The following is a 26,238-nucleotide window of genomic DNA, read 5'->3' as shown; positions in this document are numbered from 1 at the left end:
TTCCCTGGCAGGACGCTCAGAGTGGAAATGAAGCAAGGTTAGACTCCACAGTATACTGAAGGCTGGGATGATGAGGAAGGAAGATTGGGAGACATTTTAAAACCCAGAGGAGTGGGGCGCCTGGGTGGCTCAGTGGGTTAAGCCTCTGCCTTCGGCTCAGGTCATGATCTTAGGGTCCTGGGATCGAGTCCCACATCGGGCTCTCTGCTCAGCAGGGAGCCTGCTTCCCTTCCTCTCTTTCTCCCTGCCTCTCTGCCTACTTGTGATCTCTCTCTCTCTCTGTGTCAAATAAATAAATAAAGTCTTTAAAAACAAAACAAAACAAAACCAGAGGAGTAACTTAGCAGAAGGCAAAGGTAGAGTTTGGGAGAGTTGGGACAGTACCTTTTCAAGTTCACTGTCACTTGTGATAGATAAGAGGTACAGCAAAGGAGGGGACCCTGAAAGACACAGCTCAACTCAGGGCATTGTTTCTGGTTTGTATTTCAAGGGTCACATACCATGAACAGAACAAATAACACTTCCCCCTTAACTCATTCAAGGTACCAACAGCATACTCAGGAAACAAGAAATGAACGAAAACAGCACCATTGGGCAACTTACCTTGTACGAAGATCCTGTTCCAGTAGATTTTTCCCACTTGGCTGCCCCCAAGAAACACCAGGTTGGACAGGATCAGCATGGCAGTGGAACAAGACGCAAGGGCAGCATGAAATCGACGGCGGGCTTGCGGGGAGAGGAACTGGACCTGCGGGAAAAGACAGGAAGTGTCTCATCGCGGGGGCAGGAAAGCAGTGCTGAGGTGCCTCCCGGCCCTTGGCAGGTACCTGCCCAGGATACCCAACCCAGAGCCCACGCAAGGCCGTGACTTCAGCTGTTCTTAAAACCTCTATTCCTGTGACAGGCACACTCTGGTCTAAGGAAAGTGGCGACACACCCCCAACTTGTTCTTCTTCCTGCCCAACGGGCTCCCCCCTGATGTGTGTGACACAAGCACTGAAGCTAGCTCAGATGTGGCTGCGATGCCTCCCCATGTTCTCCGTGTGCAGACCTTCAGGGACAGGAGCGCTCCCTGACAACCTGCCCAACTCCCTGTCATGAGGTCAAGATCAGGGTGATCTTCTGGGAAGCCACCCTGACAATCCGACCCACCATTACGAGGGTGCAGGAGAATCAGCACAAGCCACTGTCCTTCTGGGAATCAGAGCTCAGGGGACACGGCCCATGGGGAGAGAACCTGCCACAGCATCCGAATATGCAGGAATCAGAGAGGAGGCTTCCAACACAGACAGTAAAGAACTCTGCTCATCCATCTGAGGTCTTCACTGTATTTTTTCCTCCCCTTTTAATGTCTTCTTGGGGATTTCATAAAGCAAGCCAAGCCTTAATTTCTCGGCACTGACCATTCTGCTGGCCCTAGCGCGGGAGATTGCAGTGCTGCACCCAGAGCGTGTGAGCATCGCCGGTATACCCCAGGCACTGTCCTCTGGGCCTGCACAAGCAGCCTGAGAACAGGTACAGCGCAACCATCAGGCTGAAGGGCGCCAGGGTTTCAGACAAATGCCTCAGTCTAATCCAAAGACAGGGGAAAAAGAGGGAGCAAAGGGTCCAGAGTATCTTCCTGAAACTTACACATCTCTGGGGTCACTTGCATCCTGATTTCAGCTGTGCTCCAACTACAAATAAGAATCTGGGAGCACCTGGATGGCTCAATCAGTTGAAACCCAAACTGAAACTCTTGGCTTCAGGTGAGGTCACGATCTCAGTGTTGTAAGATCCAGCTCCGCCATGCTCAGGGGGCAGTCTGCTGGATTCTCTCTCTCGCTCCCGCTGCCCCTCCTCTCCCAGGATCTACAGGTTGTCTCTCAAATAAATAAATACACCTTTAAAAATGAACAGAAAGGTGAATCACCCAAATTCCTCATGGGCAAAAAGGATTAAGCTGAGGGTGTCTCCAGGAAGGGGCTTACTTCGTTCCCGCAACCCCACTGTCTGGGGCTGCTTGTGTAAGTCTTGGTCAGTGTCCTACTAGAATCCTGGAGAAATGAATTTCTGACCCCCTCCTTTTCTCTCTCCCACCAGTCGCAGCTTCTGTCCTCTGTGCAGAGACACCACTGCCGCCACACACGTCCCCACCCATGACATTCTCTTCCAGCATCCCCTCAGAGCGTCTTACTGCCACCATATGTGACAGGATGGCCTTCTCAAGGATGACCTGTGTCATGGGCACTGACTGAGTCATCTGCTTGGACATGATTATTCTGGAAAACTCTCAGGTGATGCTGACATGCTCCTGGGTAGAGGCTACCAGATAAGATGACCTCTAGTCTCTCCCTTGTCCTAAGAGGCCACAAGCACATACAGGAGATACTGTCAAGCCAGACCAGATAAAAGATAGCTACACGGAATAAAAACTGGTAATGAAAGAGATATGGGGATGCAGGCTTATAACTCAGCACTCTTCACCTCTGAGAATAAGGAGACATTAATCTACTGGTTTCTGCATCTTAGAGCAGGAGAAGACATTTTCTGGGTCTTACTGACTCAATTAGCAGTAACTGGGGGGGCAGGGTGAGAGGAAGCAGGGAGATGGGGGGAAGTCCAGAATAATAAATCATGAAAATATAAATTGCTATAACTGGAATAACTGTATTCAAATAATTCTCTCCATGTACAGGACCACTGATAACACGTTTGATTTCTAAGGTACCTGGTGAATCAGATGTTCTACCACCTCTATTCTAACCCCATCCATGTCCTCCAACCTTATATCCTATTAGGGGAATTCAGAGGCCCCACACAATCTTTTCCATATTAATGTCAATGACAGAGAATGCACACAGCTTGGTTAAACTCAGAGTGGTTCTCCTTCTACAAGAAATGATTACAATAATTATTAAATAATCAACTGAGACATACCGAGAGAGGAAAACACTCTTTACACTGGACTTCTAAGCAGGATTGTGGTGCCAGGTGACCTGGTGTGGGGCAAGAGCCAGGCTAGTTGGAGGAAGAGCTGAGAGGCAAGGGGCAGAGCAAGGGAGGAGGCAAAGGGGAGAATGAGTGCATGAGACACAGGGCTCTTCCTGCCAGCACCAGGGGCCCTAGTTGCAATGGGACTTCCTCTGCTTCTGTGATTACTTGGCTACATGATTCAATAAACTGCAGCTTCTGCTTAGGAAAAGAAGTCAAAATAATAGCAAATATGAAGGAGCCTCTGATCTCACAGACAAGGGAGGAGATCTAAATCAGAAACAAAGGACTACAATTCAACTTTTATAAAGAGTTAATTTTGTAAAAACGAAGCAAGAACATTAAAGGTGTAGGCTGTTGGAATCAATAAACTAGAAAGATATAAAGGAGAAATCAAGATGCTCACAGGCAGGTCTTGATTACCCCTAGGGTGAGCAGGTGGGAGACAGTACTTTGTGATGATAAAGAAAATTCAAAATCCTGATTTAACTAATAGCCCCATCCTCTGAACTGACCAAATCAGCCTTGCCAACAAGCAGCAAACTTGACTGAGCATTACTTCTCTTCATTGTGAATCAGTGGCAAAGCATAATGATAGGCCACTAGGAGCAAAAAAAAGGGGGGGGGCTGTGTGGATAACCCATGATGAATATTAAGAGCAAAGGGGACATGAATCTCAGCTGTAATTCATATCTCCTCTTTGGATTCCCTGGATGCACCATGTTAAGTGGCAGTTTTGACACTGAGGCTCTCCCCTACGTTGGGAACCATCTGGCTTGGTTTATACTCTAGATTTAGGTTCCATACATAGGGGTGCTAGGAGGCAAGACAAAATCCATCAATAAATACAACTTTCTGAATGTCTAAGGACATAGGGCCAAGGATCCCACTTTAAAGTCTTGATTTCTTGTATACACTCTCCTCTGCCATCCTGTGGCAATTGTTGTCACTCCTGCGGTCCTTCACATCTAGGATGCAGGCTGTCTGTCCTATCTGCAGCAAACATGTTAGTCATGGTTGGGGTGCTTAAAGTCCCCCTTGGTAGGAAAACTTAAGTGAGGGACTGTGAACCAAATGGAGAAATAAGTCAGTGTACAACGAAGAGTCAGCAGGCATAAAAAGAATTGCCAATTGACCAGATAAGGCAATAGTCAGTAAACAGATGTTGATTTTAACACAAATATAATAGAATAAAAAAGAACTCTGGTCTGGTCATGGTCCCCTTCCCAGAAGACAGATAAAGCCATGGCAGTCTGATACCCCAGCAGCAAAAACCTGGGAAGGGCATGGTCCCAGGAGATATTTAGAACTTGCTGAGAACTTTTAGTCGTCCCAAGGACATCAAAATTACGGCATGCCATGTGTGAGACAGAACTGTCCAGCCTAGAATGTCAGTAGTGCCTCTTGAGTGTGGGTGAAGTGTTTGCTTCTACATTCATTATAAAGCCAACTTCCCTCTTGCTCTATGGGGGCACAGCTCCTCGCTTCCTCATTAGGAACAATGCTAAAAATGTGCTCCCTTTCCTCTGGGGTCCAGAAAAAGCCATTCCAGGGCAGGGAAAGTGCTCTTTACAGTGCCCCAGGGTGAGCCAACCCCCCCACCCCAGCCCACCCTCTATGCCCAGCATCAAACTTGAAGAGGAGCTCCTGTGCTTCTGACCACAGATGGGTATAGCCCCAGTTCCAAAGCTCATCTCCTGTGCTTCTGACCACAGATGGGTATAGCCCCAGTTCCAAAGCTCATCTCCCTCATACCACTCACACCCAGAGGAAAGAGGAAAAATGGGAGGTGGAGCAGGTCAGAAAGTATGGCCTCCCATGCTGGGGTGACTAGTTCTCCCTCAGGGACTTTGACTTCAATGAAAGGTTGGTGTGGGGGGAGGTTACTCCATGCTAATGTTGCTCTAACCCATTCTTCATTCCCAAGAGAAGGTACTGGATTTGGGGCCTGGATACAGTAAGCCCTTTAGAACACCTGGAAGTGCAGGCGCAGAGTGGACCTCTAATTCCTGTCTGAGTTTGGGGTATCTGATGGAAGAAACAAGAGGTGGGATGTGGGAATGCTGTATAAGCGCAGTCTAGCAGCGCTTTAAACTTCTCTCAGACACTGGCTACCAAAGGCGAGGAACTGACCTAAACAAAGTAAACCTTAGGGCAGAACTAAATTGTCAAACTAGTTTGTATTTCCTGCTGTGAGGTGTCAGCTCCTGTGTTTATTCTGATCTCTATGGCAACTCGTCTCTCTTTTCCAGTCAGCATCCTGTCCCTGGAAATCAGAGGACTTAGGCTGGGGCAAACAAGCTGGGAGCGCGGGTGGTGCGGTCCATGGAATCTGGATCAGAGGTTACTCTCAGAAGGTGTGCGAGGGTGGGAGATGGTGGACGCGGTGGGCCTGCAGGCTGCTGTGCGGGGCGGGTCCCACACTCGTCCACAGAGGGACTGCGTGCGGGGCCGGACTGGGAGGAGGGGACAGGCTGAGCATCTGGGGGAGCAGATGGGCTGGAGGAATGGCTGCTGGAGACTGACAAAGGCTTGGCAAGTGGGACCTGATACTGTTTATTTTTAAATGGGGAAAAGCTAAAAAAAAGCAATTGGGTGGGTTTGAGCAGCTGGACAGTTCTTCCATATAACCACTGAAGACTTTCATTTTCTAATAAAAATGGTAACCAGAGGATAAGAAAGGATGAACAAGGAAATGGCAAGGGGGATACTGGTGGAGACCAGGATGAACAAATGAGGGTAGACACCCCAGAGGCTGTAAAGATGAAACCAAAGACAACCAAAGAAACAATTACAGCTCTTATGAAAGAGAAGGGTGGCCAGAGCAAAAACACTCAGAAGGAAGACTTGAACTCCTGTCCCATCCTGTACCAACCCACCAGGACACTGCCCCCTTGCTCCCTTTGCCAAGGCACTTGATCATTTCCATTTAGAAGTCATGTTTCACGAATAACCCCTCTCTCTCATGCTGCCCCCAGCATGGTGAGCTCTGTCCTTCAGTCTGTATCACCTAAGACCCATGCATACTCTCTGTGCTCGGCAATTACTTAACACCTGTTTCTCTCTTTACCCAGATAAGTTACAGAATCTCCTGACTTTTTTTTTTTTAAGATTTTATTTATTTATTTGTCAGAGAGAGAGAGAGAGAGAGAGAGAGAGCAAGGCAGAACACAAGCAGGAAAGCGGCAGGCAGAAGCAGAGAGAGAAACAGGCTCCCCACTGAGCAAGGAGCCTGATGCGAAACTCGATCCCAGGACTCTGGGATCATGACCTGAGCCGAAGGCAGCGGCTTAACCAACTGAGCCACCCAGGCGTCCCTCTCCTGACTTTCTTAATGTTCCATTGCATCCTATTATCCAAGCCAAATGAATACAGGAAGGCACTCAAAAGCAATACCTCCTTCCTTCTTGTAAGTGTATAGAGCTTCAAAATATACCAGTGAAGTTAAATTTTCCAATCTCTACTCCTGAATCTAAGCAATGCATGTTCCTGAGATAGAATCAAATACTGCAGTGATAAAGACAAAGCCAGTTTTGTTCACATGGATGAGTCACCTGCTCCACAGTTTAGATACCCAGCCTGGTTAAAAACAGCAGAGGCTATAATCTGGCATCTATATCCACACAGCATATGAAGGGATTTCAGAGGACTTTAATAACTAAGCAAATTAGCTCTGGTATAATCAGAGAACTTAAGCCATATTTGAGGAGACAGGGTCCTGCTAAAAGTTCTGGAATGGCCAACAGTACTGTCTTACTCTGTGTTCTTGCTCTTCTAATGATATACCCTTGCTTCTAGTCCTCATGTCTCTACTCTGGATTTTGCAGAAGCCTCTTTTTTAGCTGGCATGTTATACCCTGGCCTTTCCTCCTCATCAAGCACACTGAGTATGTCCCCCCACTGCACAAAATATTTTGGTGGTTCTTCACTGCTTACAGACTAAAATCCAAAGAAGACCTTTTACAAACGAGCTCATTTTACTTTCCAACCTTAACTCCTACTACTTTACTAACGACACACTCTATTCAGCTCTAGTCACAGCTCTTCCAATATGGCATACACTTTTACATCTCTGTGGAATTCACACATTACTTCTTTTGCTGAAACTGTTTTCTCTACTGAGAATGTGTCCTCCTAATTCTTTCTTCAAGCTCCAGCTCAATGTCAGTTCAGGAGACCAACAGCTTTGGACCAGCCCAAATGATGCTCAGGTTCTGGCCCCACTTTTGAACTGTGCCACCCAGAGCAAGCTCAAACTCCTCATATACATAGTTCACAATCGGTATTTGATCAATGGTGGATACTCTAACTCTGACAGAGTCAGTCACCCATTTTCTGTGTTTCTGTAACCCGTGGGATAGACAGCATCAACCTACATGTTTTAGATATGGGAGCTTAACCTATATTGCTACCTAAGTAGGAAAAAGTATTCCCATTTTACAAAGGAGGAACTAGATAGCAGAGACATTAAGCAAGTGGTCCTAGGCAGACACTGGTAAAGTACAGTAGTAAATATAGTACAGTCATTCACACATTCCGCTAACTCAATGTCTTCATACTCCCTGCTGTATTTTGCATAGCAATGTGTGTCCCCTCCTCTAGAATGAAATCTTCAAGATACTGGTTTCTTCAGTGCCAGATGCAAAGGAGATCTTCAAGAAATTTTTTTATTTCTTGAAATACTTCAAATACTTCAAAAATGAAAACTTCGTGCATGTGTTCCTTTAGTAATGATTGATAGATATTCACCAAGTGTCAATTTAAGGATCTCAATATTTTCAAGAACAGTATGGCTTAAAATGATACTGGAACTTAAAGAAAACAATTAGAATTCACTATCAGAGTAGGAGATTTAACATGTTCCCCCAGAAAATGACACCTAAAAGATCAAAAATAAGAATATAAAACAGCTGAATAAAAATTTATAGGCCTAGCATCCAAATTGGAAAGGAAGAAGCAAAACATATCTCTGATTCCAAGTGAATGATCTTTACACATAGAAAACACTAAAGAGTCTACACAAAAACAAACAAACAAACAAAAACAAAAACGACCACCACCTCAAAACACTGCTACAACTAATGAAAAAGTTTGGCAAACTTTCAAGATAAAAAATCAACATACAAAAATCAGTTGCACTTCTACACACTAATAATGAACAATGTTAAAAGTAGATTAGGAAAATAATGCCATTCACAATAGCATCAAAAACAATAAAATACTTGGGAATAAATTTAACTAAGGAGGGAAAGACATACTGAAAACTACAACATGTTGCTTAAAGAAAAAATAGAAAGACATCTATATTCATAGAATGGAATACTTAATATTATTAAGATGACAATACCACCCAAAACTGTCTATAGATTCAATGCAATACCTGTCAAAATCCTAATTATTTTTTTCAAAAATAGAAAAACTCATCTTAAAATTCAATTACCTAAATGGGCAAAACAATCTTAGAACAGGAGAGACTACCAAGATGGCAACATGAAAGGCTCCTACACCCCTCTTCCTCCCATGCATGCACTGAATGTACAGTTTTACATGGAGCAGTTTATACCGCAAGAACTCCAGAAAGCAACACAGCAACTCCTACACATCAGGAAAATGAGAAAATACCCACATCTCAACAGGTAGGCAAAGCTGAGACACACTCTTGCTAGCTATAAACCCCAGCCCCAGTACAAGCATCATACAACTGGGAGAAAACCCCAAATCGAAGCTTCTTCCTGAGGAACAAAAATTTTGAACTCCCATCTAGCACCCCAAATTTTAGAACTCCCACCACAGGAACAGGCAGTAAACTAAAGGTGCTTGTGTTCACAAGACCTGCAAGACTAGCAAACAAAGCAGCAGTTCTTCAGGGTCACATGAGGACTTGTTGCAGCTCTGCCCCCTAGAGCTCATCACTGAGGGAGCAAGCAAAATTCTCAGTCTTTCTCTGAAAGAGGTCTATCTGCATACTTTAAAAACTGCTGCCTGAGGGGTGCCTGGGTGGCTCTGTCAATTGAGCATCAGATTCTTGATTTGGCTTAGGTCATAATCTCAGGGTTGTGAGATCAGCCCAGTATCGGGCTTCGTGGTCAGCAGGGAGTCTGCTTGAGATTGTCTCTCCCTCTTCCTCTGTCCCTCCCCCCATTCTTACACACTCTCTCTTGCTCTATCTAAAATAAGTAAATCTTTTTTTTTTTTTAATTGCTGCCTGAGAGTTAGGCTTCTAATTTAGCACACAGCTAAAGAAGGACTGTGATACTCCCAGGACACAAGGAAGTTAATAGAACCTCCCTCACCTTCTCCCTCCAGCTCACTCTGAGTTGTCAGTATCTCCCTGGAAGGAACTTGTAATCATACCGGCATGCCAGCTTTTGTAGCTGCTGTCCAAGAAACAGGTCCCCCAGTGGCCTGGCTCTGAGAGCCAATGGGGCTTTCATTCACAAGTTCCACGGGATTGTGGTAAACAAACAAGCAGTTCCTAAGGGGCACAGGAGCACTTTCCTGAGACCATACTATACATCCTGGCACAGGGTGAATGGGAAAAAATTCTCATCTCCCAGTTCTTCCCTGAAAAGGGGTTTAAATACATACCCTCCCAGCTGCTGTTTGAGAATCTGGATTCTAATCATACTGCATCAAGTTGCTGACTGTGATCCTTCCCTATGGGACACTAATAGGTCTTAGCACATCTTAAATTAAGAGGGCCACTAAGAATAAAGAAGGTGACTTGAACTTGGACAATCACAAAGGTTTGAGATAAAAATTAGAAGCTCAGGCCAGGCTGACTGATGTGGTTCATCTGCTACACAACACTACTCTGTCAAGACTGGGAGAGATGGCATTTTTATATAAAGCCACCCAGGCACCCTGCCAGAAATAGATCTTAACAACAAAAGGAAAAGTGAATTTTACCTGATTGGGAGTTTAAAATAATAGTCATTAAGATGCTCACAAAAGGGGCACCTGGGTGGCTCAGTGGGTTAAAGCCTCTGCCTTCCGCTCAGGTCATGATCCCAGGATCTTGGGATTGAGACCCACAACAGGCTCTCTACTCTGCAGAGATCCTGCTTCCTCCTCTCTCTCTCTCTCTGCCTGCTTCTCTGCCTACTTGTGATCTCTGTCAAATAAATAAATACTTAAAAAAAAAAAGATGCTCACTAAAGCCAGGAGAACAATGTATCAACAAAATGAGAATTTCAAAAAAGAGACAGAAAGTACCAAACAGAAATCACAGAACTTAATAATACAATAACTTAATTGAAAATTTAACAGAAGGATTCAAAAACAGACTAGGTCAAGTGGAATAAATAACCAGCAAACTCAAAGACCGGTCAGTGGAATTTATCCAATCAGAATAGAAAACGAAAAAAGAATGAAAACAGTTAAGATGGTTTAAGGGACTTATGGATACCATCAAGCAGCCAATATACATATTGCAGAGGTCGCAGAAGACAAAGGGAAAGACTGAAAGGGGAAGAAAGCTTAGTCGATAAAAATATAATGACTGAAAGCTTCCCTAATCTGGAGAAAGAAACAGACATCTAGATCTAGGAAGCCTAAAATGTACCAAATAAAAAACCAAAAGAGACCCACACAGAGACAGATGATAATTAAATTGTCAAAAGTCAAAGACAAGAAGAGACTCTTAAATGTAGCATAAGAAAAACAATTTATTACACACAAGGGAACCCTCAAAAGACTATCAGCAAATTTTTCAGCAGAAACTTTACAGGCCAGAAGGGAGTGGCACAATGTATTTAAAATGCTTAAAGAAAAACACAGCCAACCAAGAATACTCTACCTGGCAGGGTTGTCCTCCAGAATGAAGGAGAGATAATGAGTTTTCCAAACAAAAGCTGAAGAAGTTCGTCACCACTAAACTAGCCTTATAATAAATGTTAAAGGGACTTTTTAAGCTAAAACAAAAGGGTGCTAATTAGTAATAGGAAAATATATAAAAGTACTGGAAGAAAGTAAATATATAAATTCAGAACACTCTAATGTTGGAATGATGGTAGAAAATAATTTATAAATCTAATATAAAGGTTAAAAGAAAAGGTACTAAAGATAATAATAACTACAAAAATGAGTCAATGGATAACGTAAAAGATGTAAACTGTAACATCAAAAACATAGAAAGAGAGGGTGTAAAAATGTTGGGCTTTTGCATGCAATGGAAGTTATCAGTTTAAAAAAGACTGCTATAGGATGTTTTATGTAAGCATCATAGTAACCACAAAGCAAAAACCTAAAGCAGATACACAAAAGATAAAGGAATCAAAGCATAGCACTAGAGAAAATTATCATATCACAGAGAGAGTAAGAGAGAAAAAGAGGAATAAAAACCAGAAACAATTAACAAAATAGAAATAGTCCATATCTAGCAATAATTAGTTTAAATGTTTTATGGAAGTATGGAATGACTATATCGTACACCTGAAAATAATATTACACTGGATGTTAACTGAAGTTTTTTAAATTTAATTTTGTGTGTGTGTGTGTTCCAAAATTCATTGTTTATGCACCACATCCAGTGCTCCATGCAATACGTGCCCTCCTTAATACCCACCACCAGGGTTAACTGGAATTTAAATAAAAACTTTTTAAAAAATGTAAATGGACTAAACTCTCCAATCAAAAGACAGAGATATTTGTATACCAGTGTTCACTGCAGTAGTATTCACAATAGACAAAAGGTAGAAACAACATAAATGTCTGTCAGTGGATGAATGGATAAACAAAATGCGGTGTACATAAGATGGAACAGTATTCAGCCTTTAAAAGACAAAAAATTCTGATGCACACTACAACATGGATGAATCATAAAGACATTATGCTAAGTGAGATAAGTCAGAAATAAAAAAAAAACTAAATGCTTCCACTTATATGTGGTACCTAGAAGCACCAAATCCATAGAGAAAGAAAGTAAAAATAGTGGTTCCTGGGGGCCAGGGGAAGGAGATAATATGAAGCTATTGCTTAATAGATTTAGAGTTTCTGTTTGGGATGATTAAAATGTTCCGGAGATTGATGGTGGTAATGGTTACACAACATTGTGAGTAAATTTAATGTCTTTGAATTGTACATTTAAAAGTAGTTAAAACAGTAAATTTTATGTCATGTATAATTTATCACAGTAAAAGAATTATTAGGCCTGTCTCACAGACAGATATACAGAATAATGAATACATGTAATTTTCATACCAAGTAGATCATAATCAAACTGAATACAAACTAAGACAGTAAAGGAAGACAAATATATTCTAAAAAGTTATCATGAAGGCCATGCTCACCTACAATGGAATAAAATAAATCAGCAACAAAAAAATCTGTAAAACTTCACACACCAGTAAATTTTTTAAAATATCATTAATGTAAACCAAAAACTTTTATTGAAGGAATAAAATGAATAAATGCTAGCAAATAAGATCAATTAAGAAAGTAAGGCCAAATAAACAACAGGAGGTAATAATACACAGGAGATTTAAAACTCTTTGGAGATTATATGGCAATATATTTAATAATGTAGCTGAGAAACATAAAGTATATAGAAAATATAAATTACCTAAAATTCTCATAGAAAAAGTAGATGGCCTGAAAAAACATAACCATAGAAGAACTGAAACAAGGACGCCTGGGTGGCTCAGTTGGTTAAGCAGCTGCCTTCGGCTCAGGTCATGATCCCAGCATCCTGGGATCGAGTCCCACATTGGGCTCCTTGCTTGGCAGGGAGCCTGCTTCTCCCTCCGCCTCTGCCTGCCATTCTGTCTGCCTGTGCTCACTCTCTCTCCCTCTCTCTCTGACAAATAAATAAATAAAATCTTTAAAAAAAAAAAAAGAAGAAGAAGAAGAAGAAGAAGAAGAACTGAAACAGTGGTCAAAGCTCTATGCTCAAAGAAAAATTTCCCAGATGATCTTAATGAGCAAGTTCTACCAGGTGGTCAAGGAACAAGACAATTTCTATGGAAACTGTTTCAGAGGATTAAAAAAAAACATGGGAAGCTTTCACTGATTTCATGATGCTAGTATGACCCTGATACTAAAATGACAAAAAGCCAAGAAAACCGTAAATTAACCTTTCTTCTACACATTGCCTTAAAAATTCTAAATTAAATACCTGTAAATTGAATATAGGATTAAAAGAATTACCTCAATCAAATAAGATTCATCTCAGGAATGGGAGGGGGATTCAATATTAAAAATATTAGAGATTCATGTAATTCATGAGATTAAATAATTAAAGGAGAATAATCTTAAAATCACTCAATAGATGCCAAAGAAATATTTGGTGAAATTGCACACTCATACATGATTTAAAAAAAATAGTTTAAAGAAAAGAGTAAGCTTCTTTTTTAAAAATTTTATTTATTTGACAGAGAGAGAGAGAGAAAGAGAGAGAGCACAAGCAGGAGGAGCAGCAGGCAGAGAGAAAAGCAGGCTCCCCACTGAGCAAGGAACCTGATGCAGGACTCAATCTCAGGACCCTGGAATTACGACCTGAACCGAAGGCAGGTACTTAAAGGACTGAACCACACTGGTGTCCCAAGAGTAAGCTTCTTTAGGTTGATAAAGATAATATGTCAAAACTCAGATTAAGTATTTCCACTAGCTTCAAGAAAAAGACATTTTCTCCTCTATCCCTCAAAATCGTACTGAAAGACCCAGTAAATACAACAAGACAATTAAATGCAGCAAGGGTTAAATCTGTTGGCAAGGACAAAACTGTCATTATTTGTAGATGACTATCAATCTAGAAAATTTACAAGAAACAACTGACAAATTACTAGAGCTAATGAAAGATTTAAACAGGACAGATGCAAAGTGACCAATTCAAAACAAAAATCCTCATTTTTTCTATATAAAAGCAATAATCCACAAAGAAGTATCCAAGACTTCTAAGGAGAAATGATAGATCATTATGTAGTAACATAAGGGAAGACTTGAATACATAACTAATTCATGACTGGAAAGACAGCATCATAGACATATTAACTCTACCCAATTTAAGCTACAAGTTAATGCCAATCTAACAAATTCCAGTATAAATACCAGGAGTTTTGAGGAACCTCCCTAACTCGAAGACTCATATGGAAGAATCACTGTACAAAAACAGGCAATGTGATTTGGGAAAAGATCCAAAAGGGGCATGAGATTTTCCAAATCAGGAATCAAGACATGTTACAGAACTCTAGCACTTAAAATAGGAAGAATCAATACAACAGAATTGAACCTAAAAATGAACTTATGTATATTTGGATATTTACTATGTATTAAGGATGATCTTTCAAATCAGTTGGGGAAGTTGAGTTGGGCCACTGAATTTAACAGTTTGAAGATATAAAAACTATTCTCACTTAGTTGCAGGCCATACAGAAACAGGCAGTAGACCAGATTTGGCCCATGGGCCAGAGTTTGCCAACTCCCACTCTATTCTATTCTTGGTATCTGCCCTAAAGGAACACTTACACATATGTACAAGGAGGCATATCTAGACATCTCCACAGCAGCTGCATTGCAAAAGGAAAAAATGAGAGGCAACCTAAAATTTCAACAATAGAAGAATGGTCAAATACACTATATATCCACACCATGTCCAATATTGCAGATCTATATATACTAATATAGAAACATCTTCAAAACATGCCATGAGGAGGAAAAAAAGCATAAATTTCAGAATATTTGTGTTTATTATAACACACACACAGCAGTAAAGGTATGTATGGAAGGCTATATTCAAATCTGACAACAATGGTTACCTCTCATGGAAGAAGAGAGCAAGGTGTGTTTGTTAGAGTGGGGGAGGGTGGCTGTCTTAGAGGACTCCAGTCTTATCTGTGTTTTGGTTTTTTTCAAGAGCATATGGTCATGATTGACTTCATAAATTAAAAAAGAATAAAAGAATAAAAAAAGGAAATCTAGGAATCTTTCCACTTAATGACCTTAGACCCTGGCTATTCCCTCAAGTATGGGGTCAAGGCATAGGGGTGAAAAGAGAGAAGCTAGAGGACCATCACACTCCACTTATGACTGTTCATGGCACTGGGGACCTCCCTCTCCAGGTAGTACTGAGGTCCCTTGAGACTATTAAATAAGCCTAAAATGTGACAGATGTGGCCTCAGCTATAATCTGTTCAAACACAAAACAACATCTTAGGGCAAGGCCTGCTTCTAAGCAAACTTAATATTTAAAAATCTAAAACTGACAAACAGGTAAAGCATTCCAAAACGACTCAGCTAACAGCAGAGAAAACTGTTCTATGACAACCAGTTAAACACAGTGCTCCCTTCAAAACCCCGTTAGAGAGGAGAAGGGAGTTGGGGGAAATTGGAAGGGGAGGTAAACCATGAGAGATTATGGATTCCAAAAAACAATCTGAGGGGTTTGAATTGGCGGGGGGCGGGAGGTTGGGGTACCAGGTGGTGGGTTTTATAGAAGGCACGGATTGCATGGAGCACTGGGTGTGGTGAAAAAATAATGAATACTGTAATGCCAAAATTAAATAAAAAATAAATTTTTTAAAAAAGTAAACATTTGGAAATGTATAAAACCACAGGCAAGGAATGGAATAGAAGTGAAAAGCAAGAGAGCAAAATCAACCTATTTTTATGACAGAGAGAAGATGGAGGAATTAGCAGGACTGAGACACCTGAATAATAGATATCAAAGAGAGGAGTCATTCATACACCAGATAGATTCCCAGAAGGCCTGCCCATTAGAGACACGATATACTACAGATGGCAACAGTAAACCATGGAGAAAGAAAACAGGAAGGTTGGTTAAAAATCTGGGTAATGGGGGCACCTGGGTGGCTCAGTGGGTTAGAGCCTCTGCCTTCAGCTCCGGTCATAATCCCAGGGTCCTGGGATTGAGCCCCATATCAGGCTCTCTGCTCAGCAGGGAGCCTGCTTCTCTGGGGTGCCTGGGTGGTTCATGGGTTAAAGCCTCTGCCTTCGGCTCAGGTCTTGATTCCAGGGTTCTGGGATTGAGCCCTGCATCGGGTTCTCTGCTCAGCAGGGAAACTCTGACCCTCTCTCTCTCTGCCTGCCTCTCTGCCTACTTGTGATCTCTGCCTGTCAAATAAATAAATAAAATCTTTAAAAAAAAAAAAATCTAGGTAATGGGCATACAAACCTTGGGGTTTCCCCCTTTCCCCACTGCCGCCCCACGATGAATGAAGGTGATAACAGGGGTTTTTTAAATCAATAAATTGCATTAGAGTGACTCTAAACTCAGGGCCAACAGGCACAGTAGCATTTCAGAATACCAAAGATAATTTCATTTAGGTTCTGGAGAGAAATTACACACAAAGAATAAAAAATCAAAATGGCATTTCTCGGGATGCCTGGGTGGCTCAGTTGGTTGGACGGCTGCCTTCGGCTCAGGTCATGATCCCGGAGTCCTGGGATTGAGTCCCGCATTGGGCTCCCACCTCCATGGGGAGTCTGCTTCTCCCTCTGATTTCTCCTCGCTCATGCTCTCTCTCACTACCTCTCTCTCAATAAATAAATAAAAATCTTTTAAAAAAATGGCATTTCTCAACAGTAAAACTAAAAATGAGAAGACAAATTATAACTTCAAAATTTTCAGGAGAAACTACGTTTCAACTTTAAAATTTAGTGCTCAGATAATCGATCCAAGGGGAGGGTAGAATAAAGAGAGTTTGGGAACTACAAGGTCTCAAAAAAAAAATATATCGCCCACAGTCCCCTTCTAAGGCAGCTACTAAAGGATGTTCTCCACCACATCGAAGGGAGGGGAGAAAACAAGGAGTTCTGGGGCCCACGACGCAGGGATTCAGCCCAGGAGCGAGGAGGAGGGAAATGCCAGGACGCCGGCTGTACCGCCTACCTGAAGGGACACGGTCCAGATGGGACAGGAGGATGCAAGGGCTTCAGGAGAGGTTCTCCAGGAGAAGAAGAAAGCGGACAGATTCCCAAATACATCGGACTACATGGAAAATACTTTTCTGAGGGATTTTCAGTTTTATTGGGGAGTTTGGAACCAAGTGGTAATAGTAAACTCCCAATCCAAAAAAAAAAAAAAAAAAAAGAGGCAAGGTGATTTTCTTAGTCTGAGATGGGAAAACAGGTGACTAAAAAGGAAGTTCAAGGATAGTCTATCAACTGGCTTGGCAGTGAGCCACACTTACCATCATGGTAATAATGTAAACAGCAAGTGTTGATTCAGCCAAAAATAGAGAGGCTATTTTATTAGAAGTTGAGAGTACATCTCAGATGCAAAAACCTCAGGTAGGAAGCAGTTAATATTTATAATTCATAAGTGAAGAAATAAGAGAAAAAAACTTTCAAAAGGCAGAGGTAGATGTCAGAAACAACTGAATTAGAGAATTAGAAGGTGTTGCTGTTGAGGACAAGGATATGCACAAGAGGAATGGAGACCAAAGACCCATTTATCTCAAGAAATCCTTGCAGCATGATTTGACTTCTGACCCAGAAACACATATTTCTTAAGCTTTCTGGATTTCCATTCGGTACCACTGTGAAACAGGGATAAAGATAGTACATACCTATAAAGCTACTATTGAAACCACATGACATAATTGGGTAAAAAATGGTTTTGTGAGCAGTCCCACTTCACTTGGACCAATTTTTCCATAGACAGGTTGAGTGAAGCCACAACTAAAACACAAGTTGTCCAAGAACTGAGGACCGGAATGTCAATTAATTTAATGCCAAATGGTTTGGCTATAGCTTGCTTGTCTTGAATTGCAATTCTTTGTTATTCCCGGGAAAACCCATTTTTGATGGTTAAAAAGAAAATCTAATGCCAAATGTACATGAGTAGGAAGGAGAAATTAAATGAAAGAATATAAGTGTGTAAGGTCTATTGAAGCAGATGTCTCTTATCTGATATCAAGGATGCTTAGAATAAATTGTGTATAACTGAATTTGACTCCCCTTCTAATCGAACTAATCATGTGTTTCTACACAAATCACACACATTTCCTCATCTATAAAAATAAAGAGAAGGAACACCTGCCCTGCATGGTTGTTGTGATGCTTAAAGAAAACAATAAATGGGAAAGATCCTTGTGCAGGATCTGGTACAGTTTCTTCCCTGGCAAAGGGTGAGAGCTACAACAACCCCATGTGAGTCTGGTCCTTCCATTCCTACCATCAGCTAGGCAAAGCCTCCTGAGGGTGGACCCATCCTATACCCTTTTCTCTCAATAACCTTTAATTAGATAACAGTACCTTTGCCCCGTAGAAAGGCTGAACACATAAATGAGTAAAACCAAGAAAATATGTGTCACAAATAATCCCATCAGTAAAAAGCTAACCACCATTAACGTTGGAGGATGTAACTTTCTATGCTCTTCTCTGCATTCGCAAGTACCTTTAAATAAAAATACATTTTTGTTATACCTGTTATTCTTTATTCCTTTCCATCTTTCCTCAAAGTGAAATTATTTGAAATCACTACTTTCAATGGTGGCTTAGCCAACTGGATAGATGTCCCATACCTCTTCTATGACATTTTTCCTCAGGGGATGGATGGTGGCCATTCCAGCTCTTATTCCAGCCTTCTGGGTGGACTACAGGGTTCAGAGCAGAGGAAAAAGCAAAAGCCCCCTTAAATTGTGTTTCAGTATGTTCTGGCAATCACGGTACATTGATACCAGCTCAGCTCATCTCAAATGAGGCCAGCAGCTGCTCCACAGGCTTTTTAAAGCAGTGTTTATTTCTAGGTCTTGGGAGGAATGTGAGATATTTTGGAAGTCCTGAACATCTCTGACTCCTCAGAGCTTTATAAAATGCACACACATACACAAACATATATACATATACATATATACAAACACACATATAAACATACATATATGTATAAGCGCACATACATACACACATATACATGTACTACCTATATGTGTGATACAGTTATAGCACACATACATAATATTCATTGCACATAAAGCATAAGTATACATTTTAAATGAATACATATTATAGAAATATACTGCACAATGTAAGGGGGGCTAATTTCATCCTTCTGTTGATAAAGGAACGCTGGAACTCAAGCTCTGCTACCTTCCATGAGTAATGGGTTTTCTGGAAGGAAAAGAGCTAGATTTGGAAAGACACATCCAGATCTTCAGCACGTACACAGTAAGATTTTGCTTTTTCCTAAGCTCATCTACTGAGAGCTGCTGGGCACGAGGCTATGACTCAAGTAACCACACTTATCTGTGCTGTAGAAGCAGGAATTGGGGACTCTCAAGTAATGAGTCTAATCCCACAAGCCACCAATAAAGCCCATTTCAACCACTGACATTCAAGTGATAGATCTCATCTTTGGCTTAGTATTCTTTCCCGAGGTTACCATTCCCAACGCCGGGAGACTGTGCGTGCACTTGACAGGAAGAGGACAGAAGCGCCATGGCAGCAGTGATGATGAAAGGGTGACCCTGCCTTGCTTGTGCTTAACCTGACAGGGACAGGGAAGGCTGCAGAAGTCCCAGAGCAGGCCAGACCTGGGAGGCTCACCACACCACGAATGAATAGAAGTTGGCTCTAGTTCCAAGCCTTCTCTCTGCAGATAGCAGACTCAGTAATGGAAAGTTAAAAAAGAACCCATGAAAAGACTTTTGCTGTGCTAAACGTATTCAACTAAAAGGTGGAATTATTTGCCACATTCCACCTCTCAGACCAGAGGGGTTAAAGCTTAGGTTCAGATTCCCACAGAGAAGAAAATGTGTAAGCAGTGAATTGCGCAGTGTGCTTCCTGCTTCGTAAACGATCCTTCGGAGTGGGAGACAATGGAGGGGGCACCAACAGGTCGTCATCCACCAAGGAACACACTGTTCATAACAACATGCATTGCTTTTTCCAGACGGAGAGGCCTGGGTGAATGCTAACAAGCTGGCACAACAGGCTAATTTGACGTGTGGGATTAATACGTTAATTTAATGCTCTCCTGTTTGGTTAAGTGGTTCGCATTTCTATATTTCTAAGTTTGGCATTCAAATCCCTTTATATGGGAAACCATTTGGCTTCTCTAGCTTCCTTTCCTCTTTCCTCCTGAATGATAACCCCTCATCGGCCGTGTCTGCCTCCTCACCTCCATGGCAACCCTATTCCTGACTTTAGGCTCTATGGGTCCTAGGCTCCTGAACCTGGAATGCCTATCTTCTCTCTAGAGACCTATCCAAGCCCCACCCTGAATTCTTCAGAGTCCTACTCATGCCCCAGCTCTTTAAATGAACCATTCTTAAAAGCTTAGCTCTCACTGACCATTGCACCTCATAAACATCAGCTGCCCCATCACTCATCCTGCTCTCTGCCCATCATGCCTTACTCTGGTCTTCAACTGTTGGGCACACATCTTGCATCTCCAGCTGGACCATGACCTCCTATGACACCGGCAAAATGCCTCACAGTTCCTTCCTCCCACTGTCAGTACCCTGGCCTGGAGACATAACCAGTCTTTAACTTCACGTTACTTTATCCCTTAATGGCGTCACCATCATTGATGACCCCTTCTATGAAATACCCTCTTTCTCTTCGTTTCTGTGAAATTACCCTCTAGATTTTCCTCCACCTTCTGGCCCCTTCTCCTCCACCCAAGTTTCAAATCTTGATGTTCCTCAGGTTCAGTCCCAGGCCTCCACTTCTTGCTCTTTTTCTGCACTCTCTCTGGAAAGTCTCAAACATTTTTCAGGCTCCGAAATATCAACTATATGCTCCCAATGTCTATCTCTATCCCAGACCTTTCTTCTGAGCAATGCCAGGGAAGGCTAGGCCAATTGGTATTTACGATGTTTAATATAGATCACTTAGCTCTTCCTAGAGAAAACCTCTCATATCATATTTTTTTGTTCTTGGGGGTTTTTTTGTTTGTTTGTTTTGTTTTTTGCTTCTTTATTCCAAAGCAGATACCGCAAAGATGACTATCCTGATAGGCCACACAAAATAACTTGTTCTTGGAGGGAACTAATAATAGACTCCAACATTACAAAATGACAGACTAGTACACTAAAGGCATTGAAGGACTGAAAGAGATGGAAAATTTAAAAAAAAAAAAAAAAGAAGAAGAAGAAGAAAAGAAATTTGGAGGAAGGGAACAGGTCTTTCACTCAGAGCTCCCTAGAGTTCTACAGTGTGTCTCCCACAGGGTACAGAAAATGTTTTTTTTTTTTTCCCTAAATGAGCAAATTAAGAGACAAAGAACCAGACTGATTTTGAGTAAATGGCCAAGTCTAGGAAGCCTTCCAGTCTTGAGAAAATGGCTTATCTACAATAAGTACTTGATCTCTATTTGTTGAATCAAGCCAGGTATTAGAGAAATAAAAGATCATGGGTCATTATCAAACAGAACTACTCTTCTTAGACTAAGTTTGCTTTGTAATCCTTCAGTGAGTTAGTCAAGGCTGGTGTCACTGACCTCAAGTGAAAATTTTTCTTATGAGGCCAACTTATAACGTATATCCTGCTAATTGGTGGGCTGGTGTTCCAGAGAACTAAGTAAGCATTAATTGGATCATGACAATATTTCTTACAACTGACTGATCAATTTAAATTGACTGATCTTAAATAAATAAATAAATAAATAAATAAATAAATAAATAGATTGACTGATTTCTCAAACGCATGGGATTTCTGAACCTACATCTTCAAAGTCAAACTGACCAATACAGCAGATAAACTGAATGGATATCATCACAGATCTGTGGTCTTTGGGCTCCTTCTGACACACCAGCTCCCTCCCAGAACCATGAGACTGACCCTCCCTGATTATCACTGGGGTCGCCTTTCCTCAATTAAGTCTATAAATAGAAATTTTACTGCTTCAGAGAGGATATAAATTAGCTCAGCAGGATACTATTGGGGCAAAGAAGAGAAGACAAGGGCTGCGGGGAGGAGGACATACTGAAATTACTCAATGAAATGAGCATAAGGGTGGGGGGCGGTGGGCTGCTTGAGATGTTGATTCTCCTTTTGTAGGAAAAACTGAGAAGCAGCCTGAAGGTATCTTCCTTCAAAGAAGAGGGCACACTGAGAATTGGCAAGAAGTAATGTCACTCTACTGATGCTTCAAAATGTTTCCACTTATTAAAAGATTTCAATGCTGAACACAAATTCTAGCTCCCTCCTTGAGAGAATGCTTATATAGAGAAAAAGCGTGTAGCTTCAGCAGTAACTCCTCTCCATCCACCCAATTCAGGTGCTTTGTGAAAGTACCTTTTGTCAGCTTCCTACAGCTCTGGGCCCCAGTGAGTCACAAGCAATAATCCCCCCTCTCATAAAGCAGCAGGGTATCAGATAGGCTAATTCCTCCCCAACCCTTTCTTTCCTATATATATCTTTTGTTTACTGAGCATTAAAATAGCATTTTGTCATCACTAGTTCAATTACTATCTATGCTGCTAAGACAAAAAATAATCTCCCTGTATAATACTCCTAATCCTCAGCCTTAGGAAGTTCTTCCAGTATTCAATCTATATTCTTCATGCTGCTGTATGGGCCTACTTCCTCTTATACTGTCCCTCAATGAAGTCAGAAAACATTCATTCATTCATTTAACAAGTATTTACTACACACATACTCTGTGTCAGGCATTTTGATACATGGATACAGGTCTCTGACTTCATGAGGCTTACCGTTCAGTGAAGGAGATAAGGATTAAACAAGTTATTGTACAAAAATATTTCATTGCACCTATGATAAGTACAACAGAAGAGATCACCTACAAGGTGCCCAAAATGACACTATAGATAAAGGGCTGGTATCCAAGATCTATAAAGAAACTTCTCAAACTCAAAACCCAAAACCCAAGTCGAAATATGGGCAAACAGACATGAATAGACCACCTCTCCAAGGAAGACATACAGATGGCCAATAGACACATGAAAAAATGTTCAACATCATTAGCCATCAGGGAAATTCAAATCAAAGCCACACTGACATACCACCTTACACCAGTTAGAATGGATGTGGAGAAAGGGGAACCCTCTTACACTATTGGTGGGAATGCACATTGGTACAGCTACTTTAGAAAATAGTGTGGAGGTTCCTCAAAATTTAAAAACGGAACTACTCAATGACCCAGCAATTGCACTACTGGGTATTTACCCCAAAGATACAAATGTAGTGAAAAAGAAGGGCCACATGCACCCAGGTATTGATAGCAGCAATGTCCACAATAGCCAAACTGTGGAAGAAGCCAAAATGCCCTTCGACAGACTAATGGATAAAGAAGATATGGTCCATATATACAATGGAATATTACTGAGCCATCCAAAGGATGAATACCCAACATATGCACCAACATAGATGGGACTGGAAGAGATTATGCTAAGTGAAATAAATCAAGCAGAGAAAGACAATTATCACATGGTTTCACTTATTTGTGGAACATAAGGAATAGCATGGAGGACAACAGGAGAAGGAAGGGGAAAATGAAGGTGATGGGGGGCAAGAACCATGAGAGACTATGGACTCTGGGAAACAAACTGAGGGTTTTCGAGGGAAGGGGTGTGGGGAGATGGGTTAGCCCGGTGGTGGGTATTAAGGAGGACACGTATTTCATGGAGCACTCAGTGTTACACACAAACAATAAATCATGGAACACTACATCAAAAACTAATGATATACTGTATGGTGACTAACATAAGATAATAAAAAAAAAATAAACAAACAAAGTGCCCAAAATGATTTGTTAATCAAGACCTGATTGACTCAGGAGGGTCAGCGGAGGACAAACAAGATATCACTCGAACTGCAGTCTGAAGGATAAAGAGGTGGAAGGAGAGGAGAGACAGCATCTTAGAAGATGAACGAGCCCATGGGGGGGTTCTGAGGCTGGAGGGGCAAGATGTGCAAATGAAGAAAAGGAAGAACATAGTATGAAGTGGGGGGTGGGAGCCGAGAGGATGGGGAGAGCAAATACATACCAAGTTCAAGATCAGGCAGGGCCTCATAGGTCATCTTAAATATTGGCGGGCTTAGTACTAAATAATGGGATACCGCTAAGGATTTTAAGAAGGATAACAACATGGTTGGATTTTGAATGAGCAACATCACTCAGCACTATGAGGATAATGAATTCAAAAAGGCAAAAATGGAATCAGGGAAACTAGCTAGAAACTATCTGGTAGACTGGGCAAGAAATAAGAATATTAAGATTAGGATGACTTAGCAGAAATGGAAATAATGTTTAAAAATAAGATCTACCTAGGAGATAAAATATACAGTATTCTATCAGGTAGAACTGAGGGACAGGGAGTATAAAGGGTAAATTGCTGGTTTTGGTCTTGAGTAACCAGATTGAGGATGACTCTTCTAGAAATAGAGAATGCTAGAGGAAATGGAGCTACTTGGAATTATAGGGGGGGATGGGCTATGCGAGTTCAGTATTACACATGCAAAGTCTGAGATATCTGTAAGATACACAAGAATGAAACATCTCAGTAGCCATTGGATATACGAATACCTCGTCATTAATGAACACCGTTTAAAATTATAGTCACAATCTACATTCTTTTAAATTTTTTTCTGGATGGGGGTATGTTTTAGAATTGTACTAGTCAAAACGGAAGCCCCCAGCCATATGGGGGCTACTTACATTAATTAAAATTACATACATTTAAAAATTAGTTTCTCGGTGATGCTAGCCACATTTCAAGTGCTCAGTGTGGCTTGTGACTCCTACACTGGACATATCCATTACCACAGAAAGTTCAATTGGACAGCCCTGCGTAGAACACCAGAACGCTTCCACACACCCAGCTCTAACTAGTCTTCTGGTGAATGTTCAACTGCCATTCCGTCAACACTGAGAAATCCTACTGTATTTTGTGCTCCAGGTTGAAGATGAAAAAAATACGGGACAAGAAAATACGATCATCCTCGTTACTCAAGGAACTTCCTACTTGTCTTTAAAAAAACAGAAGAAGGATTAATGCCATGGAGAGAGTATATGAGCAGCCTGGGGGAGAGATGAACTCATATTATAAAAATACTATCAGATCAATCATGGACAACTAATGTCAGAGGAAATTAGGTCCTAAAGAGATATTAAGTCTTCATTTGGATTAAGACGAAAGAATGGGAAATGGATTCATGAAAAGAGAGGGAAAGAGAGTGACCCAAGTGGGGAAACAGTTTATTCAAAAGGTTATACAATATTTGGAATGCCAGCCCTGTGTTTCTGAAGGAAAACAGAATCTGTGCTGAACTCCATAAGAAAAAGAATAATGGAAGAAAACTCTTTGGGTGGACAAGTGGAAGAACAACTAAAGAATCAACCCAACTGTATCATGCTGAGCAAAATAAGTCACTCAGAGAAAGACAATTATCATATGGTTTCACTTACATGTAGGATAGAAGAAATAGCACAGAGAATCATGGGGAATGGAGGAAAAACTGAATGGGAAAAAATCAGAAATGGAGACAAACAATGAGAGACTCTTAACTCTAGGAAACAAACTGAGGGGTGCTGGGGGTTGGGGGGGATAACTGGGTGATGGACATTAAGGAGGTACATGATGCAATGAGCACTGGGTGTTACATGGAACTGATGAATTACTGAACTCTACCTCTGAAATTAATGATGTGCTGTATGTTGGCTAACTGAATTTTAAAAAGAATCAACCCAATTGTGCACAGACTTAACACTGTGGCTAACTCTGACACTGAGCTAACCACTGGGGATATAAACAGTAAGGGAATCCTGATCTCATACTGAAGAAGCTCCTAACTCTGACACTGAGCTAACCACTGGGGATATAAACAGTAAGGGAATCCTGATCTCATACTGAAGAAGCTCCTCAACTGCATAGCCACAGCCAACTACCAGGCTGTCCAGATAGAAGATGATAAAATAGGTTTCACAGGATGCCTGGGTGGCTCAGGGGTTAAAGCCTCTGCCTTAGTCTCAGGTGATGATCCCAGGGTGCTGGGATTGAGCCCCACATTGGGCTCTCTGCTCCGTGGGGAGCCTGCTTACCCCTTTCTCTCTCTGCCTACTTGTGATCTCTGTCAAATAAATAAATAAAATCTAAAAAAAAATACGTTTTGCAAAATATGTTCTTGCTCAACAAATATGTACCCTAAATATCATATTAATAATACACAAGATATACATCTCACCAAAAAATGCACACTCTAAAATTACTATACACTTAGGTGTGTGACTTGTGGATGGGAGCTCAAAGGAGTCAAACACATGAGGGTCCTGGACCGAGTGTGATGAAGCAGAGCAGTCATGTGCTTCCTGTCAGTAGGGTTTCCACTGTCTTAATTTTTAAC

General features: G+C 41.4%; 1 protein-coding gene across 3 annotated transcripts in view; it reads right to left on the bottom strand.

The window, feature by feature from the left end:
* Window positions 1-26,238, bottom strand: part of HHAT (hedgehog acyltransferase) — a 339,382-nt gene that overhangs the window by 58,049 nt on the left and 255,095 nt on the right. For all 3 annotated transcript variants that reach the window (XM_032317189.1, XM_032317187.1, XM_032317188.1), the window contains exon 11: window positions 604-748. In XM_032317189.1, coding sequence (XP_032173080.1) covers window positions 604-748 — 145 coding nt within the window. The remainder of the gene's footprint in view (window positions 1-603; window positions 749-26,238) is intronic.

The sequence above is a fragment of the Mustela erminea genome, chromosome 17 (genome assembly GCF_009829155.1).
Source record: "Mustela erminea isolate mMusErm1 chromosome 17, mMusErm1.Pri, whole genome shotgun sequence".
NCBI classification, from domain to species: Eukaryota; Metazoa; Chordata; class Mammalia; order Carnivora; family Mustelidae; genus Mustela; species Mustela erminea.
The sequence above is the reverse complement of the archived record's forward strand: the minus strand, read 5'-3'. Positions and strand labels throughout refer to the sequence as shown.